This window comes from Carcharodon carcharias, chromosome 15 (genome assembly GCF_017639515.1).
Source record: "Carcharodon carcharias isolate sCarCar2 chromosome 15, sCarCar2.pri, whole genome shotgun sequence".
Taxonomy (NCBI): domain Eukaryota; kingdom Metazoa; phylum Chordata; class Chondrichthyes; order Lamniformes; family Lamnidae; genus Carcharodon; species Carcharodon carcharias.
In genome coordinates this window covers 29,347,754-29,369,396 of record NC_054481.1, presented here as the reverse complement: position 1 = coordinate 29,369,396, position 21,643 = coordinate 29,347,754, and the positions used below count along the sequence as shown (strand labels likewise).

Below are 21,643 nucleotides of genomic sequence, written 5' to 3'. Positions count from 1 at the left end.
GATTTTAAAATACAGAGCAATAAAGCACAAGTCTTAAGTGCCAGGCTCTGCAACTCACACTGTAACTGCAGATCTCATTGACGAAGACCCTGTTGGAAAATGTCTCATTGTGAGCCTCGATCAGTAGCGTGCGCTCCTTCCAGTTCATGGTGTTCTTCTGGATGAAGCAGATATATTCCACCCCTGCGATCTGCAATGGGCGTAGAGGATGTGTCAAAGTCAGACAGGCAGATGACAAGGGGAGCATGGTCAAAGCTATATCAGCCTGTTCCATCACTGGGAACTGAAACAATTGGCAGAAATGCTCTGAACAAATCCAATTATTTTCAAACAGAGCACAATGCTATGCTAGTCCAATACTGAGAATGCAGCCCAGCATGTGTTAGATTCTCCCAGTCCAGCCCTGCCCAGCTTAGGTCATAGAATAACACAGCATAGGAGGCCATTCAGCCCATCGTACCTGTGTCAGTTCTTTGAAAAAACTAGACAATTAGTCCTATTCTGTCGCAAATTTGTTTTTAAGTGGAAGATTTGATTCCCTTTTGAAAGTTTCTATTGAATCTGCTTCCCTTTCAGACAGTGTATTCAGATCATAACAACTCACTGCATAAAAATAAAGGTCTGATACCCGCAATCTAGTACAGGTCTAATATTCCCAGTCCTAGTCCAATACACTCAAACCAGCAGAAGTCTGATGTTCCCAGGCTTGGCCCAGGTCTGATACTCCCATCTCCGCCCAGCAGAGGTCTGATTACACCCAGGCCAAGTCAGGCAGGCATAGTTCTGATGCTAAAACAGAATTACCTGGAAAAACTCAGCAGGTCTGGCAGCATCGGCGGAGAAGAAAAGAGTTGACGTTTCGAGTCCTCATGACCCTTCGACAGAACTTGAGTGAGTCCAAGAAAGGGGTGAAATATAAGCTGGTTTAAGGTGTTGGGGGGGGGGGGGGGGGGGGGGGGGGGGGGGGGGGGGGGTTTGGGTGGGGGGGGTGGAGAGAGAGAGAGAAGTGGAGGGGGTTGGTGTGGTTGTAGGGACAAACAAGCAGTAATAGAAGCAGATCATCAAAAGATGTCACTGATGATCTGCTTCTATTACTGCTTGTTTGTCCCTACAACCACACCAACCCCCTCCACTTCTCTCTCTCTCCCCCCACCCAAACCTCCCCCCAACACCTTAAACCAGCTTATATTTCACCCCTTTCTTGGACTCACTCAAGTTCTGTCGAAGGGTCATGAGGACTCGAAACGTCAACTCTTTTCTTCCCCGCCGATGCTGCCAGACCTGCTGAGTTTTTCCAGGTAATTCTGTTTTTGTTTTGGATTTCCAGCATCCGCAGTTTTTTTGTTGTTTATAGTTCTGATGCTCCTGGTCAGGGTGAGATGTAAAGGGCTTTTCTATAAGATCAGGATTTAATTACTACACAAATGACCCATAATGCACTCTCACCTTCTTCAGCAGCCGTGGTGCATCCACATTCAGCTTGCAGCACCTCTCCACAATGTGCAGCGATTCATCTTCACTCTTGTACTCACTGAGTTTCTCACTACCCAGAAAAACCGGGATCAACGGGCACGTTGGGAATCTCTTCTCATAAGCCTGGAATAAAAAGACAATTTCTTCAGAGAGGGAAGAAATAAACAAAACTTAACCCTCAGATTTCCTTAACATTGATAATCAAATCAACACCCAAGACTCTCAATAGCTGGTGGAAAAACCAAATGCCACAGTTCCACCCTTTCACAGTCCTCTACATCACTTCAACTGCTTGGGTGCTTTTGCCAATTCCTCCCCCAAAGGCCATGCCTGCTTCTGGAGTGCAGCTGAACAACAAGCAGCGACCCTCACTGAGCTGACCATTCTTCTTGTGTGAGGCTTTGTGCCAGCACTGACATTTTTCTGATATTTTCAAGAGATTGGGATAATAATTTTCCCAATTGGAATTCCCCTTTAATATGTTAACTAAGGGCTATTGTGGATGAGCAATAGAGGGATGTCAGTTAGTGCACAATGCCCTCTGGTAAACTGTGCCCACCTGCTGGTCTTCTCAATGTTTATAGGCAAAGATGCACTTAATTGGAAATAGCCTTGTGGGACTAGCTACAGATTAACACAGCTGCGTCATCCATTGTGAGGCCATCTGCAGCTAATATGCACAAAAGGGATCCACTGTCAGTGGCAGTAATGGTCAGTATCCTAACTCACAACAAGTCCCTTCAGCTATCACCTCTGCACTCACTGAACTGGATTGGCTCCCAGTTAAGCAATACTTTGATTTAAAAATTCTCATCTTTATTTTTAAATCTATCCATGTCCTCATCCCTATCTATCTCTGTAATCTCCTCCAGTCTCACAACCCTCAGGTATCCACACTCCTCTTGCACATCTCTGATTTTAATTGCTTCACCAATGCCAGTCGTGCTTTCAGCTGCCTGGGGCTTAAACTCTGAAAATCCCTCCCTAAACCTCTCTGCCCCTCTACCTCACTTTACTCCTTTAAGGATGTTCCTTAAATCCTACCTTTTTAATCAAGCTTTTGCTCATCTGTCCTAACATCTCCTTATGTGACTCGGTGTGCAACTTTGTTTGATAATGCTCCTGTGAAGCGCATTTTACTATTTTAAAGGAGCTATATAAATACAAGTTGTTGTTACACCCCATGCCCTTTTCTAGACAGGTTTCAACACTGTCCTACAGGGAGGGTGCTCTGCAAAAGCAAGCAGGGCCACCTTCCTGACTACCCCACATACTGCAGCATTTACCAGCCATCAAACGGAGAAGGTTATCATACTGAATAATAGAAAATGGCAAAGAAACTAAATAAATACTTTAATGTCTGTCTTCACAGTGGAGGATACAAAAAACCTCCTGGAAATCTAGAGAACCAAGGGATTAGCAAGATTGAGGACCTGAAATAAATTAGTATTAGTTAAAAACATAGTACTGGAAAAATTAATGGAACTGAAAGTTAATAAATCCCTTGGACCTGATGATCTACATCCAAGAGTGTTGAAAGGGGTAGCTGTAGAGATAGTGGATGATTGGTGGTCATCTTCCAAAATTCTATAGATTCTGGAATGGTTCCTGCAGATTGGAAGATTAGGGTTAGGGTTAGTGGGATTAATGTAACCCACTATTTAAGAAAGGAAGGAGGGAGAGAACAGGGAACTACAGACCTGTTGGCCTGACATCAGGAGTAGGGAAAATGCTAGCCTATTATAAAGGATGTGGTAATTGGACATTTGGAAAATAATGGTAGGTTTGGGCAGAGCCAAAATGGATTTATGGAAGAGAAATCATATTTGACAAACCTGTTAGAGTTTTTTGAGGAGGTAACTAGCAAAATAGGTAAGGGAGAACCAGTGGATGTGGTGTATTTGGATCTTCAAAGGCTTTCAATAAGGTTCCACACAAGAGGTTAGTAAGCAATATTAGAGCACAAGGGATTGGGGGTAATATACTGGTATGGATTGAGGATTGATTAATGGACAAAAAAGAGAGTAGGAATAAACAGGTCATTCTCAGGTTGGCAGGCTGTGATTATCGGGGTGCAGCAAGGATCAGTGCTTGGGCCCCAGCTATTCGCAATCTACATCAATGATTTGGGTGTGGGGACCAAATGCAGTATTTCCAAGTTTGCTGATGACACAAATTTAGTGGGAGTGAGAGTTGTGAGGCTACAAGGGGATTTAGACAGGCTAAGTGAATGGAAAAGAAAATGGCCGATGGAATATAATATGGATAAATGTTAAGTTATCCACTTTTGTAGGAAAAATAGAAAAGCAGAGTATTTCTTGCATGGTGAGAGATTGGAAAGTGTTGATGTCCAAAGGGACCTGGGCGGTCTTGTTCACAAGTCACTGAAAACTAATACACAGGTGCAGCAAGCAATTAGAAAGGCAAATGGTATGTTGGTCTTTATTGCAAGAGGATTTGAATACAGGAGTAAAGAAGTATTGCTGTAATTGTATCAAGCTTTGGTGAGACCACACTTGGAATGTTGTGTGCAGATTTGGCCTCCTTACCTAAGGAAGGGTAGACTTGGTCTAGAGGAAGTACAATGAAGGTTCACCAGACTCATTCCTGAGATGGCGGGATTGTCCTATCAGGAGAGATTGAGGAGGCTGGGCTTGCATTCTCTAGAGTTTAGAAGAATGAGAAGTGACCTCACTGAGCCATAAAAAATTCTTAAAAGGCTCGAAAGGGTAGATGCAGGCTGCTTCCCCTGGCTGGGGGGTCTAGAAACAGGGGACATGTCTCAGAATAAGAGGTAGGCCATTTAGGACCAAGATGTGGAGGAATTTCTTCGCTTATAGAATCTTTGGATTCTGGAGACTCAGTATGTTCAAGACAGACTGATAGATTTTTAGTTATTAAAGTTATCAAAGGACATGGGGATAGTGCGTTAAAATGTTGAGATAGAAGAGCAGCCATCTAAGTCATTAATATATATTGTAAATAATCAGGGGTTAGTCCCATGGTACCTGATCATTAATGTGCTGAACCCAAAATTCACCCCTTTCCCCAATTTCGGGTAATCAACTACTTAATGTTAGCCATGTTGTGACCTAAATTGCATTTACCATTCAGTCATTGCTGGCTAGTGGGGGCCATGGTTGAATAGCAGAGCAGGCTTGAGGGGCCGAATGGCCCACTCCTGCTTCTAGTTCCTATGTTCCTATGCTCCACCCATTGGCCACAGACCATGTTTCCTTCTTTCACATCTATTGAGCCAGCTCACTCAGTGCTGTCAAGGACTATTGTTACCCCAAGATCTTTGCAAAGGCAAAAGTAGCAACATTTGTCAGTACTACCAACATTTTTACCCCCGTTAGCTGCCATTTACCTTTAAGTGGCCACGTCATGTTTAACTAAATCTTTCTGTAAGCAGTATTTAGCTTTCCCAAGGCCCCCACTAGCCAGCAATGACTGAATGGTAAATGCAATTTAGGTCACAGCATGGCCCACATTATGTAGTTGACTACCAGAAATTGGGGAAAGGGGTGGTTTTTGGGTTCAGCACATTAATGGTCAGGTACCATGGGACAAACCCCTGATTATTTACAATATATGTTAATGACTTAGGTGAGGGAAGTGAATGTATTATTGCCAAGTTTGCGGATGACACAAAAATAGGTGGGAAGGCAAGTGGTGAGGATGGCACAAGGAGTCTACAGAGGGATATGGACAGGTTAAGTGAGTGGGCAAAAACTTGGCAGATGGAATATAATGTGGGAAAATGTGAGGTTATGTACTTGGGCAGGAAGAATAGAGGAGCTGAATATTATTTAAATGGAGAAAGACTATAGAAAGTGGAAGCACAGAGGAATTTGGGAGTCCTTGTGAATGAATCTCAAAAAGCTAACATACAAGTTCAACAGGTAATAGGTAAGGTAAATGGAATGTTGGCCTTTATTTCAAAGGGAATGGAGTATAAAAATAGGGAGGTCTTGCTAAAACTATACAAGGCACTAGTTGGGCCACACCTAGAATACTGTGAACAGTTTTGGTCCCCTTATCCAAGGAAAGATATACTAGCATTGGAGGCAGCCAGAGAAGGTTGACTAGGTATCAATCCCGAGGGTGGGGGGATTTTCTTATGAGGAGAGTTTGAGTAGGTTGGGCCTGTACTCATTGGAATTTAGAAGAATGAGAGGTGACCTTATTGAAACATATAAGATTCTTAGGGGGCTTGACAGGGTAGATGCTGAGAGGTTGTTTCCCCTTGTGGGAGAGTATAAGACCAGAGGGCATACTCTCAGAGTAAGGGGGCACCCATTTAAAACAGAGATGAGGAGGAATTTCTTCTCTCAGAAGGTAGTGAATCTGTGGAATTCTTTACTGCAGAGGGCTGTAAAGGCTGGACCATTAAGTATATTCAGGGCTGAAATAGACAGATTTTTAACAGTAAGGAAATTGAGGATTATGGGGAAAAGGCAGGAAAATGGAGCTGAGGATTATCAGATCAGCCATGATCTCATTGAATGGCAGAACAGACTCAATGGGCCGAATGGCTTCTGCTCCTACATCTTATGGTCTTATCAGATAATTGCTGCCAGTCTCTGTGTCTGACAGAATGTAAATCTAATTCTGTGAGAAAATGACGGTATCTTTATTTATATAAAAACAAAAAAACTGCGGATGCTGGAAATCCAAAACAAAAACAGAATTACCTGGAAAAACTCAGCAGGTCTGGCAGCATCGGCGGAGAAGAAAAGAGTTGACGTTTCGAGTCCTCATGACCCTTCGACAGAACTTGAGTTCGAGTCCAAGAAAGAGTTGAAATATAAGCTGGTTTAAGGTGTGTGTGTGGGGGGTGGAGAGAGAGGTATCTTTATTTGACTGGGTGACATAGTTTCCTCACTGGACAATTATTTTGGAATGCTGACAATATCTTTCATTTTAAAAACAGTGCTTTTTAAATAAACCAAACACTCTTTTTATTAGAAACTGTCAATGAGTAGGCATTGTCACACACACACATACACATGCATACGCAAACACACACTTCAGGAGGTCCCAAAGTGCATGGGTCAGGCTTGTGTCACATGTCAATTCACATTGTCAGGATAATCTATGAGGTATGTTGGCATGAAGCCTATTCATTGACAGCTTCTAAAAAAGGAATGTTTGATTTATTTAACTAGCGCTGTGAGAGACAGAAACATACAAACACATATTGTGGGCATAAGAGAGGGGAAACACGACAGACAGACACAGCCAGCCCTGATTATTACTGAGTGAGAGAAAACAAATGAAAGGCCATGATGGATGGCTATATGTATATGTGAAAGAGACAGAGAAACACAGCCCATTGTTTAATAATTGTCCCTTCTGTATCAGCGCTAACATCAGCTTGCAGCCCCTCAGCAAGCCTGTGGACAAATGCAGTTCACCAGGGCTCAGAAAATGTTACTGTTCAAGTGAGGGAACAGAGATGAAGAAGAACCTTTTGAGTTTCGCCTAACCAGTTTGAAGAGCATGGAGGGAGTTGGTAGATTCCTGCTGTGATGCTCTTGTCTCCTCTCCTCTCTTACACAAGATGATCTCAGACAATAGGAGCCCTGTGTGAAGTGCAGCAGGCACATCTGTTCAGTAGGATGGACAGAAGGAGCATGTGACCACACACAATAGGTTACTGTGTGACTTTTGTATACTCGGAGACACAGAGTAGCACTGCTGGCTCTGATTGTCCATTTGAAATCGTTTATTTGAAGAGGTTTCACTCTTGAAGGAGCTGACTCTCTCTGGCATAATTCAATGGATATCCAGAATGTTCCTGTACCTTGCAAAAGAGGGCATTTCTTCACATGTCACTTATTCACTTAGGATTGGGAGAGCGTTCGCCCCTGGGGATATCACAGCCGAAACTGGATTCATCCTCAACCAATTTCCGTTCACTTTCCAGCAGGACTGACTGACAGTGTGGTTCAGTACCACACCTGGCAGTGCATTCACACATTAGAGGCACCAGGGTGAGTCCAGTTACTGGTGGACACTCAGACCCGATAGGAAATTGCAGCCATTCTGAATGTTCACATGCTCCACATCACAGGACTGGTTTTGGTTTAAGTTTAAGGCTCCTGAGTTCTGACGTCGAGAGTTCAGAACAAGATCAGAATGTACTGTATAAAAGGTCATCGATATTTACTGAAGATTGTTAACCTCCACACCCTTTTTCCCTCATTCTTAAAATATTTCATTTACAAGTGATGTTGACCCCAATATTAAAGTGCCAAAGGGAGGGATGTGAGGGAGCGGAGATTAATATCAGTAGAGAGACAGTCAATTACAGAGGGCACCGAGGATTTTGGGGGGGTGGTGGTGTGTGTGGAGGTGAGGTTACTAAGTGACAGTGTGAGGGAGTTGGATTAACATCAGCAGAAATACACAGTCAGTAGCACAGGGGATTGGGAGAGATGGGAATAGGAAGAGCAGAAGGAAAAAACTGCCTTGCCTTTAACATGTTGGCTAACATTTTCACCCAAAGAAGAAGAAAAGAAAGATTTGCATTTACATAGCACCTTTCACAACCTCAGGATGTCCCAAAGCACTTCACAGTCAATTAAATACTTTTGAAGTGTAGTGGCTGTTCTAATGCAGGAAATGACACAGCCAATTTGTGCATAACAAAATCCCACAAACAGCAATGTGATAATGACTAGGTAATTTGTTTTTATGACGTTGATTGAGGGATAAAAAATGGCCCCAAGGTACCAGGGATACCTGTCCTGCTCTTCTTTCAAATAATGTCATGGGATCTTTTACAACCATCTAAGGGCAGACAGGGCCTCAGTTTAATATCTCATCTGAAAGACTGTACCTCTGACAGTGTAACTCTCCCTCACTTAAGCACTGGAATGTCAGGTCAATTTTTTGTGCTTAAGTCTCTTGAACCCACAACTCTGACACATAAGCAAGAATGTTACCCGCTGAGCTATAGCTGACACATCAAAAGCTAAGTATGTTGTGGAATAAGTTAACAGGGAAGGACACTAGACCCAACCACCTTCAGCTACTTCATCAATGACCTTCTCTCCAACATAAGGTTACAAGTAGGGATATTTGCTGATGATTTGGACAATATTCAGCACCATTCATGACTCCTCAGATATTGAAGCAGCCCATGTTCCATATGCAGCAAGAATTGGACAACATTCAGCTTGGGTTGTTAAGTAACAAGTAACATTTGCGCCACAGAAATAGCAATGACCATCTCCAACAAGAGAGAATCTAACCACTGGCTCTTGACATTCAATGGCATTACCAGCACTGAAACCCCCACCATCAACATCCTGGGGGTTATCATTGACCAGAAGCAGAACAGGACCAGCCATATAAAGACTGTGGCTACAAGAATAGGTCAAGAGGCTGGGAATTCTGCAGTGAGTAGCTCACATCCTGACTCTTCAAAGCCTGTCCACCAACTAAGACACAAGTCAGGAGTGTGATGGAATACTCTCTACTTGCCTGGATGTGTGCAGCTTCAACACATTCAAGGAACTTGACACCATCCAGGACAAAACAGCCTCTTTGATCCGCTTCCCATCCACCACCTTAAACGTCCACTTCCTCCACCACTGATGCAGGCTGGCAGCAGTGTGTACCATCTACAAGATGCACTGTAGAAACTCACTGAGGCTCCTTCAACAGCACCTTCCAAACCCACGACCTCTGCCACCTAGAAGGACAAGGGCAGCAGACACATGGGAACACTGCCACCTGCAAGTTCCCCTCCAAGCCACATACCATCCTAACTTGGAATTATATCACTGTTCCTTCACTGTCGCTGGATCAAAATTCTGGAATGCCCTCCCTAACAGCACTGTGGGGTGTAGCTACACTACATGGATTGCAGCAGTTCAAGGTGGCTCACAACCACCTTCTCAAGGACAATTATGGATCCTTTTCAAGAGCAATTAGCATTGGGCAACAAATGTTTGTCTAGCCAGCGACACCCATATTCCATGAAAGAATACGTTAGAAAAAACACTGAAAGTGATGATTCAGAGACATTTAGATGCAATTCTGTAGCGAGAAAGGTTTGAAAGATATGATGGGAAGGTGAGCTTGATCAATTAAAATTCTTGTTGGATTCAAAGGCCTTTATCTATCTTCTCAACTTCACCTGGTTAAAAAGACCTGTAAATTCCTGAGTAGAGGAAGTGTTTTGGTGTGCTGATTCTGGAGTGATGTCAGAGCATCTAGTGTAATTAAACATCATTAACTTACCGCCATCACCATCTCAAAAGAGTACTTGTAGACCCGTACTGGAGACTGGTATTTCTGCACCATCTTCTCTCTGCAATTTCAAACAAACCCATAATTATATAAATATGGAATGAGTAAAATCCATCATTACTAGCATTGACTAATATTCCTACACGTCATATGGCTGATTTCAAGTCAGCTGTTTCCTTTTCTTCCTGAGCCTAAACCAACTGAAGCCAACTACAGCGGCCACAGAGAATCACACAGAACCCTGGACAGGCCACATCTCGAGCACTGCAATCAGCTGTGGACACCAAGATAAGGGACTATTCAAGCCACTGAGGTGATGCAGAGAGACAGGGCTGATCACAACCACAGAGCACACACAAAAAAGCCCAGCTTCAGAACCAAACATTTACATAAATGGGCTTAAGCCTTCTCCTGAACTGTGCTGCCAGGCACCCCGAGTGAGGAACATTGGTCTTGGGCACTGAGAGTAGGAAATGCTTTGTAGATTTTCATTCAACTAGTTACTTGACAGCAGATAACTGCAATCTTCTCACATCCTATATTTAATGTAAACTTTGTGGAATATAGAAAATTTTGTAGAGGCAGCTAGGATGAATTCAAAATGAAAGAACTGGTCAAAGGCTCTGCTGCTGAACTCTGAAACTCATACTATAGGTCAACCACAATACTTTGTCTTCAGTTAAATTATTTGCTGTTTTCTTCTTACTTTGAATCGCTAAGGGCAGGGCCCTCGCATGACAGCAAGCCCCAGTCCCAGAATCATCGAGCGAGTTCTGTGGAGGGCTCAGCCTACATTCCTTACAAAGTCAGCGGGCAGCTACATGTAAGAGATCCTTTTGTTTCATTCCTTGGATTTGGCTCACTTAGCTCTAGTTGCGCAAAGACCTCACCTGAGCGGATATGAAAGCTTTACCAAGTCCCCAGGTCGCGGTTATCAGTCTTTCAGAAGGCTTGGAGAATTTGTAGCAGCGTTCCAGTTCAGACGGAAGGTCATCAAGTTGAAAGTTTAACTCCGCTCCTGTCGCCACAGATGCTACCTGGCCCGCTGACTGTTTCCAGCATTTTCTGTTTACATATTACCATTTCTGCTGCCTTCAGTTGGACTTCCAATGTACTAAATCATCCCAGTTTCACAACACTCCTATTGCAAAGGCCCCCAAAGTCCTAAATAATTTCCACATTCCCCCGTCCTCCAAATTACGCTCCTCAAAGACCTCCGATCAATCTGCAAGGATTTGAAAGGAATGCGTTGATAAAAGCCGCGATCGAAGCAGACAAAATTTACTCAACTGTCGGCTCAATTCAGGAACCTGCCACATATCCGGGGTAAATAACACAAGGCGAGTTTTTATACGAATTGAGTGATTTGGCTCCTCCCTCAACCAAGCTGCCGGGAACCAACATTGGTAGTGAGTGCAAAGCTGGGCTATGAAGTCTCTGTGTGAAGCTGAATTCCTTGTGCAGTGACAGAATGCAAGAAGCGCAGCGCCAAGCCAGATTTAAAGATAGATGCTTCATTACCACAATCCGAGTTCTCCCAAAGTTCACATCTAACATTGCCGCTGGTTTGTGAACTGGCAGCAAAATGGTCGCAACACTGTGGGCACCGCAGGTTTCCCAAGCATTGCTGTCGCTAAATTGCACCACGAAAGTCAGGAGTTGTTCGCTGGCCCTGAATTCGCCTCACATGGTTTACCTGCCCCATTAACACCAGGAAAACACACGGTGCAAAAACGGGCGTGCTTTGCAATCAAGCCTAAAAAAAATCGAGGCAGGTTTACGGCACACACTGGGGGAGCAATCGACCGAAGAACAACGTGATAATGACTGCTGCTCAGATTCATTGTTAATTCTAATTGTAGACTGCGGCTTTCACAATACTGCAAACATCAGCTCCAGAACATAATGGTACTTTGCTTGCCCAGGGCACGGCTGATATTCTTTGTTAGGGAATTGTTTTAAAGGATGCGTTGCTGTTTAGATTAAGTAGCGATTAGCAATCATTACACCGACAAAACTTCACAAACCCACCCCATCCCATCACCATGGAAACGTGACTTCATCGATCTCCAAACATGTTTGCCGAACAGTTTCTTTTTGTCTTTGATTATTGAAAGTGTCACAGGCTCCCGGGGGAAGACCAGCTCCTCTTCACCATCTGTTTCTTGTGCACATCCCACCCTTCGTGTTTCATTCAACACGAAGACAGTTAATAAACTTGCACAAAGCAAACTAGATTCCGTTTTCTGTGGATATCTACAGCAGTTATTTCCACTTCATTTTCTACTGATTTGTCTTCTAATGATAGTGTTGCTTCCAGGAGGAGCTGCTCACCCTCCGGCACCTTGCCTGGGTTTACATTCCTGTTTTGTGAGCCTCAATGCTGAGTGGGTCAGTTCAGCTACAAAGCCAGTTCCATTCTCTCCTCAGCCAACACCCACACAGCTCAGCGCATTCCTTGGATAGCGATCAGCAGCAGGGCGCCCTAACTGATTCATCCCTAAATATACGGCAACTGGGGTCAAAGAAACCACCACGATGACTAAAATGAGTTAATTCTGCATAAACCAGGGAATCAATCTGGGTCCTCTCTCATCCACAAAGCCCACTCAGTGGATGACCTAGAGGAACCGTCAGAGAGCTGCAGAGATTCTCCACGACATTGGTTCAAAATCTCAAATACACTCGGAGACCCTCCAATGGGAATGGGAAGGGCCAGATACAGCAACATGGCTTTCTGATCCAAAAATCCAACAAGCTTTATCATTCTTACAGTACTGTAACTTTATGCATTTAAATGTCAGGAACATACAAATCTCAGTCCATGAAAGCTGTGAACTGGCAATTTAATATCTCCACTCTCCCACCCAGCTGCGGGCCTACACGGTGCCCAGATGGTCACCAAAGATTGTTGCAGTGCTAATCACACGCTCCCAGTTCCAGTACTCACCTGGTTAATCTCACTCTCCTGCTTCCAATGTTTGCAGGCTTAATCTCGGTTCCAAGAGCTCTCAGTTGACAGCTCTGTCTCAGCCTGAACACACCGAAGCTGAGCCTGCAGCCGCTGTGCTTGCCCTGCACCGCGGGGAACCATAAGTGGATGCGAGTCCTCTGTACACATTCTCTACCCGTTGTCTGATGAAGCTGTGACAATGACCTAATCCGCCTTTACCTCAAGAAGTTTCTTCTGTGCAACCATTAACAAGCAGGGCGCCTGGGTGACCTGCTCCTGCAGTCCCCAGCGATGCCATGCCATACAAGTCAGCGTGTGTTGGTTTTCCTCTCTCCGCAGGGTTCTAATCAGGATTGATTACTGGCTCATTTCCATTTCAGTCATTACATCACTGGGATCCGCAATTAGGAGCCTCTCAGTTTCAAAGCGAGCTCTGGTGATATTCTATACACTGATCAAAGCAAAACTGTTAACACTTAGAAAGCCTAACAGCAACCTAACTGAGCCCTGGGTTCTACTCTTTTCAGATGGAGCCCTGGTTCCCCACTGTCCAGTTACAGAATAGACAATTAACCAGCGTTTAAATCAAGGTGCATGTTTTTAAACGAGAAACCAAAACTCTGTTTTAAAATTGAAGCCTTACCCCATCATTTCACAATTTGGGAGGGGTTAGTTACTAAAGTTTGGAAGAGGAGGAATGATTGACACAGGGTGAGCATCTCACACTACTGCCTGTTGGATATACCTACAAAAAAGGGTTTGCAAGGAATTCAGAGACAATACTATTCTCAGAAGCCTTTGCTCTAGTTTTAGCTGGAAGCAGAGAAGCCGTAAATTTGCCCTTAATGAACACCGGACGTTTGAATTACAGTTTCCAATGAGACGTGACCGGAATTCGCTCCATGAAACACTCTTCAGAAGAAGAGTAAGGGATTCTGCCCGGTTCCTGGCCAATATTTATCCCTTAATTAACATCACAAAAACAGATTCATGTTCATTAAAACATTGTTGATTGTGGGATCTTGCTGTGCACACATTGACTGCTGTATTACAACAATGACTACACTTCAAAAAGTTCTTCATTGGAGATAAATCGCTTTGGGGAGTAGTGGTACTGAAAGGCACTATAGAAACGCAAGTCTTTCTTTTTTGAAGGTCAAAGGTAAGCACGCAAAACCTCAGAATATAAAACCAGCCTCATAGCGCCACGTTTCAGCCCTCATCTAATTACTTTCCACAGATAAAATTTCCACGGTCCCTGCATCAGGTGTTCCATAGAGTACTCGGGTTACCTCTATGTGCAATCTTAACCTTCAATCCACTCCTAACCTGCTGTGTATATAGCATTGAATTAACATTCCCATAACTACCTTACATGGGAAACAAAAAATAAAAAAATAAAAAATACCTGGAAAAACTCAGCAGGTCTGGCAGCATCGCGGAGAAGAGCACAGTTGACGTTTCGTGTCCTCATGACCCTTCAACAGAACTAAGTACAAATAGGAGAGGGGTGAAATATAAGCTGCTTTAAGGAGGGTGCAGGGAGGGAGAAGTGGGGGTGGGGTGGTTGTTGGGACAAGCAAGCAGTGATAGAAGGAGATAACCAAAAGATGTCACAGACAAAACACATCTTCCCTTCACCCCTACTGGCGGCATTCTGTAGGGATCATTCCCTCTGTGAAACCCTGGTCCACTCCTTCATCACCCCCTACTCCTCAACCCCCTCCTATGGCACCTCCCCATGCGAACACAAGATATGCAACACTTGCCCCTTCACTTCCTCTCTCCTCACCGTCCAAGGGCCCAAACACTCCTTTCAAGTGAAGCAGCATTTCACTTGCACTTCCTTCAACTTAGTCTACTGCATTCGTTGCTCCTAATGCGGTTTCCTCTACATTGGAGAGACCAAATGCAGACTGGGTGACCGCTTTGCAGAACACCTTTGGTCTGTCCACAAGCATCACCCAGACCTCCCTGTCACTTGCCATTTTAACACTCCACCCTGCTCTCTTGCCCACATGTCTGTCCTTGGCTTGCTGCATTGCTCCAGTGAAGCTCAACCCAAACTGGAGGAACAGCACCTCATCTTCCAACTAGGCACTTTACTGCCTTCCGGACTGAATATTGAGTTCAACAATTTTAGATCTTGAACTCCCTCCTCCATCCCCACCCCCTTTCCAATTCTTCCCCCTTTTTGTTTTTTTCAATAATTTATATAGATTTTTCTTTTCCCACCTATTTCCATTATTGTTAAATCTATACTTTTTATGCCCTTTTAGTCTTATTTCACCCCACCCCCACTAGAGCTATCTGTACCTTGCTTGCCCTGCTGTCCATTCTTAATTAGCACATTCTTTTAGATAATATCACCACCTTTAATATCTCTTTGTTCTTTTGTCTGTAAAATATTTTGGTTATCTCCTATCACTGCTTGCTTGTCCCAACAACCACCCCACCCCCACTTCTCCCTCCCCGCACCCTCCTTAAAGCAGCTTATATTTCACCCCTCTCCTATTTGTACTTAGTTCTGTTGAAGGGTCATGAGGACTCAAAACGTCAACTGTACTCTTCACCACCGATGCTGCCAGACCTGCTGAGTTTTTCCAGGTATTTTTTTTTTGTTTTGGATTTCCAGCATCCACAGTTTTTTGTTTTTACCTTACATGGGAGCCTGTTGCATGGATGCACTACCCTGGAAAATATCTCTTTTGTTCTTTGCTGTCCCACTCGAGACTGGTTAACTTTAAAAGCTCTGTCTGCTGGTGCTGGGTTTATCATCCGAGCCAAATAATCTGCTTCTATCTAACATCACTTAGCTTGGGGCCCAAGTGTGGAACTCTGCATGGTTGAAAGATAAGTGCTAGAGAGAAGACAGCATTGGATTGGAGAGTTGTGGTTATGATTGGATTTTAAAAGCCTGACATTTCTAAAATAGGAAAAAAAAGGAGGTAAGTAGGATACTGCCGGTTCGAGGTGTTTGTAATGAGGTTTTTAAAAACGGCTTTTTCAATTCACTTCACAGTTTAATATGTCAATAGCTAAGTACATTAAGAATTTGCATTTCTACAGCGCCTTTCATGATTACAGGATGTCCCAGAGTACTTTACAGTCAATGAAAAGCTTTTGAAATGTAGTCACTGTGGTAATTAGGATATAGAGCAGTTAATTTGTACACAGCAAGTTCCCACAAACAGCAATGTGATAATGACCAGATAATCTGCTTTAGTGAAGTTGGTTGAGGACACAGGGGGGAACTCCCTTGCTTCACTTCGAATAATGCCATGGGATCTGTTACAACCATCTGAAAGGGGAGACTGGGTCTCGGTTTATTATCCCATCCAAAAGATGGCACCTCCAACAGTGCAGCACTAGATTGTCTAGATTATGTGCTTAAGTGCTGGTGTGGAGCTTGAACCCATAACCTTCTGACTCAGAGGCATGGGTACAACCAACTGAACAAACAGAAGAAGAAGAAAGAAGAAGAAAGGCAATTATCTCATGCTGGAAGTGGAAATGTATAAACTCTAAGTGGTTGTTCTATGCTGTTCTATAAATCTTGCCTCACCAACAGCAATTGAACTTTGCAGCAGTTAGGTTTTAATTGTCTTAAAAGGGACAGTCCAGCCTCAAGTTGTTCCACCTTAGCAGCCGAATAGTACTTTTTATAAAATATATCAGAATTTTGTCATTATAAGACTGAGCCTCATTTGAATTAATGAGCAATACCATGGGAGATCCTCTAGTATGAGGACGTAGAGTTTGCTAGGGTGGAGTGGTTCTTCTGGTCTCATGCCATTACTTCTGCAGAAGCTCCAGAGAAATGGTTCGGGTGCTACATGTCAGAGACCTTTTTTTTGTTCCCTGGCAAGGCCAGATTTATTGCCTATGTCTAGTTGCTTGAGCGGTGGGACTTCTCCTTGAACCACTGCAGTTTTGGTGAAGATGCTTCCACAATGGTGTTAGGGAGGGAATATGAACATATGAATTAGGAGCAGGAGTAGGCCAGTTGGCCCCTTGAGCCTGTTCTGCCATTCAATAAGATCAATGTTGATCTGAACGTAACCTCAACCCCACATTCCTGCTGACCCCGATAATCTTTCATCCCCTTGTTAATCAAGAATCTACCTAGCTCTGCCTTAAAAATATTCAAAGACTCTGCTCCCACCAGTTTTTGAGGAAGAGTTCCAAAGACTCACAACCCTCTGAGAGAAGAAAATTCTTCTCATCTCTGTCTTAAATGAGCAACCCCTTATTTTTAAACAGTGACCTCTAGTTCTAGATTCTCCCACAAGAAGAAACATCCTCTCCACATCCACTCTGTCAAGACCCCTCAGGATCTTAAAGGTTTCAATTAAGTTGCTTCTTATTCTTCTAAATTCTAGTGGATACAAGCCTTACCTGTCCAGCCTTTCCTCATAAGGCAACCTGCCCATTCCTGGTAATAGTCTACAAAACCTTCTCTGAACTGCTTCTAACACATTTACATCTTTCTTTAAATAAGGAGACCAGTACTGTACACAATATACCAGATGTGGTCTCACCAATGCCCTGTAGAACTGAAGCATAACCTCCCTACTTTTGTCATCAATTCCCCTCACAATAAATGATAACATTCTATTAGCTTTTCTAATTACCTGCTGTACCTGCACACTAACCTTTTGTGAATCCCAGAACTTGGGTCCAATGATATTAAATGAATAGCAATATAGGGCCAGGTCAGGATGGTGTGGGATTTGTACTTTTTTTTATTTGTTCATGGGATATAGACATTTCTGTATTTATTCCTGTGCTTAATTACCCTTGAGAAGGTAGTGGTGAGCTTCCTTCTCGAACAGCTGCAGTTCATGTAGCATACGTACATCCACAGTGCTATTAGGAAGGGAATTCCAGGATTTTGACCCACTGACAAGTGAAGGATTTCTGGAGATAAGTGACATCAAGGGATATGGGGGAAGTGCAGGAAAATGGCATTGAGGTAGATGATAAACCATGATCTAATTGAATGGCGGAGCAGCCTCAATGGTCTGAATGGCCTACTCCTGCTCCTGAGTGTTGTTGGAGTTGTACTCATTTAGGCAAGTGAGAGAATTCTATCACTCCTGACTTGTGCCTTGTAGATAGTCGGGAAACTTTGAGGAGTCAGGAGGTGAGTTAGTTAGAGTTGCTGCAGAATTCCTAGCCTCTGAGCTGCTCTTGTAGTTACAGTATTTAAACTGCTGGTCCAGTTCAGTTTCTGGTCAATGGTACCCCCCAGGATGTTGATGGTGGAGGAATCAGCGATGGTAATGCCATTGGGTGTCAAGGGAAGATGGTTAGATTTTGTCTTCTTAGAGATGGTCATTGCCTGGTACTTGTGTGGCACAAATGTTGTTTGTGGTGTTCCCATGATATTGCTGCTTTCTTGTCCTGCTGGGTGGTAGGTTGTGAGGCTGAACATTGTTCTAGAAGTATCTTTGGTGAGTTGCTATATTGTTTCCTGTTGCTGCTATATACTCCAGTCACAGTGCACCTATGGTTAGGGGGTGGGTACTGATTCCCAGTAGTAGAGACACCAAGTGGAACACTGTAATTAGATTGTAAGGTAGTGCTATTTTCTCAAGTGAATAGTTTAGAAAATATCCGTTAAGTATTTTGACCTTTTTCGTCTCAGTTTCAGCATCTCAAGAGCTTAACTTATTTTCAAACTCTTCTGTTCCAATTCAGAGACTGGATTATTGTTTTATTGCTGTGGTTAACAGCTTTTATAAAACTCATCCCTAGGGCCTTTTTTGCAAGCCTTTCTGCTTAACCTGTTTATGGAAATTCCCTTCTTTGTCCCTCTAAGGACAGGGTTATAGAAGAATAATTAGAGTCTTTTGTAATTTGACCTCCTAGGATTTTGTTCCTTTTAGTAAACAGCTGAAAGACCTGCAGTGCCATCAGTTCACCTGCCTTGTGTTTAGGGTCACCTTTCCATTTCCTCATCTTACCCTGTCCTGGTGGTGTTGGGTCCACTTGGGACACACCTCTACGATTGCAGGCAGCTCTCGTACTTTGTCAAAGTGGCTAATCCTTCATGTTGAGTACCAATGGCTATTCAGCTATACGTACAGTACCACAGTCAAACCTAAACCCTGTTTTCAAACATACACTGGCTTATGTGATCAGGAGCAGGAATTCAACCACTTTTCATCCATTCAATGCTTCACTGTCTCCTAACCAGAAATTGATTATACCTATGTTTTTTGCATCATTGGTTCAGTTACTGGGAATATTTTCCTTGCTGCACCTCTGCTGTGTCCTGACTCACAACAGCTGTTTGCTTCAACATATATCTATCATTGTACAATGTCATTGTTCCTGATGTCAGTCATTTACAGCAATGCACAGCTGTGAAATCCAGTTCTGTAACTGCCTGTGACAAGTGGTGAGGAGGATGGAGGGAAGGAAGCAAAGTGATGGGCTCAGCTGAGCTGCAGCTGATTTGCTGAGCTTCTCTAATGTACTATGCAGGCATGGATTACACATACACTAAATAGCAAGCTACAACAAGTTTTTTGGTGAAGTTTATGATAATTGTATTGTATGCTGCTCAAGGATATTTACTTTTCAAGAATCTTTCAGACAGTCTTTGCTTGGCTAACTCAGCAAAGGCTGCAGAAACAACCTGGGAACTTCTGGGCCAAGGAATACTTGAACATGGAGCTCTATGGGATGGAGGAAGCCAAGGTGAGGACTTCATCTCAAATAAATGCTCCGATTCATCAAAAGAGAGCTCATTGCAATCCACATTTCAGCTAGCTAATCTTAAACAAGATTTGACCCAACAAAATTTAAAATAAAATCCCCCCAGAGGAGCTCATAATTCTATTTTGGTCTATCAGATTACAGCCCCTTGACTCACAGGGAGTCTTTGACAATAGCTATCGTCTTGAAAGGTGGAATGGAAGTTTTAATCCAATCACAGTGTATTGCATTGGTACTTTGTAAGCAAACCATTTGACACATTAAGCTAATTGAAGCAGTGTTGTGGGAGAATCTCGAGGCAATAATGTTAGTTTCATATGAAAATTAACTTTGTCAGAGGGAGAGTGTGTGTAAAGCTGCTTTAAATGCCTTTACGAATGCCTTTACTTTACCACGACCCAATGAGCCACAAATAGAAACATAGTAAGATTTATGGCACAGAAGAAGGCCATTTGGCCCAATGTGTCCATGCCAGCTGAAAAAGGGCTATACAGTCTCAACACACTTTCCACTGTAGCTCTATGCGTTATGGCACCTCAAGTTCATAGCCAAGCATTTACTTAAATGTGAATAGGGTGTTTGCCTCAACCAGCCTTTCAGGCAATGAGTTCCAGAGCCCCAGCATGCTTTGGGTGAAAAAAATACTCATCTCCCCTTTAATCCTTCCACCATTTATTTTAAATCTATGCCCCCTGATTATTGGCCTCCCTGTGAAGGAAAATAGATCCTTCCAATCCACTCTATCTAAACCCATCATAATTTTAAACACCTCAATGAAATCTCCCTTCATCCTCCTTTGTTCCGAAGAAAACAACTCCAGCTTATCCAATCTTTCCTCATATCTAAAATTCTCCATTCCTGGCAACATCCTGGTAAATCTCTCAAATCCTTCCTGTAACACAGTGATCAGAACTGTATGCAGTACTCTAGCTGTGAAAATGGGGAACAAAAGTTTATCAAAGAAATGAAGCACAACTTACATCACTTTAATCACACGTGTCAAGGTGTCAGAAATGACATACATCCCTGAAAATAAATATCCTTCCCCAGGCTAATATTTGACAAGTACTATTTCTATGAAAGGGTGTTACAGAGTGTAACTGACAAGGTCCTCAACCTGGTCCCAGGAACACGAGAAGGACATTCAGTCTCTCGAGTCAATCGGTTAGGTCATAGCTGATCTGGCCCTCACCTCCATTTACTTGTCTTTGATCCATATTCCTCGATACCCTTATCCAACATAAATCTATCAATCTCAGCCTTGAAAATTTCAGTTGACTCTTGACACCCACAGCCTTTTGGGAGAGAATTCCAGATTTCGAATACCCTTTTGGTGGAAAAGTTCTTCCTGATTTCACTCCTGGAATAGCCTGGCTATAATTTTAAAATGATGCCCCTTTGTTCTGGACTCCTGCACCAGAGGAAATAATTTCTCTCCATCCACCCTATCAAATCTTCATAATTTCAAACACATTCACTAGACGGCCCTTCAATTTTCTATAAACTCAAAGGAATACAAGCCAAGCTTATGCAAGTCCTCAAAATGTAATCCCTTAAAACCTGGTATAATTCTGGTGAATCTGCACTGCTCCCCCCCGCCACCCCACCCCGGATAGCCAATACAATTTTCGTGATGCGTGTTGTCCAAATCGGATCGCAGTTCTCCAGATGGCACCCGGCCAAGGCTTTGTGTAACCAGCCCAGGCAGAAGCCAGGGGCCCCGAATGCCAAACCCGGGGGCAAGGGAGCCTCAGAATGAGCTCTCCCCGCAGCCCACAGATCCTGAAACCGGCAAAGCGGGCTCCTCGGACTGAACCATCAGCATCATTAACCTGAAATAGCAGTTGTCAGATGCAGCTGCGGGGACGGCGAGTGGAGGCGAAGGGTGGTGGGAGCTGCAACCTCTCGATGCTGATCGGCTACCGGAGGCTGCATCTTCCCCTCCTGTTGGTATTGGAGGAGGTGGAGAGAAATCAAGGCCTATCTCAGAGTAAACTCATATTCACCACCTTCACCCCTGTTTCCCAATGGTGTCCACCTATCACTGAAGTTGGAAATGTTCCCCGTCTAGGCTCAGTCTAAAGCCGGGGCTCCGGTTCCGGCAAAGGCTCTGGCAGTTTTGGGGGCGTGTTCATGTTTTGGCCCTGGGAGTGAGGATGAGGCGGCGGCTAGGCCACGGTTTCCACGGTGATGCATATACACGCCACATCCGGTCACCGGGAACCA

The 21,643-nt window shown here is 43.6% G+C and overlaps 1 protein-coding gene across 1 annotated transcript in view; it reads right to left on the bottom strand.

Annotated features, from left to right (window-relative positions):
- Window positions 1-11,048, bottom strand: part of LOC121288222 (SEC14-like protein 5) — a 29,184-nt gene extending 18,136 nt beyond the window's left edge. Inside the window, exons 1-4 of the mRNA XM_041206679.1 lie at window positions 10,629-11,048; window positions 9,730-9,799; window positions 1,447-1,596; window positions 59-190 (exon numbers count right to left, since the gene is read on the bottom strand). Of these exons, the coding sequence (XP_041062613.1) occupies window positions 59-190; window positions 1,447-1,596; window positions 9,730-9,792 (345 nt within the window). The 5' untranslated portion in view covers window positions 9,793-9,799; window positions 10,629-11,048. The remainder of the gene's footprint in view (window positions 1-58; window positions 191-1,446; window positions 1,597-9,729; window positions 9,800-10,628) is intronic.
- Window positions 11,049-21,643: the final 10,595 nt, after the last annotated feature.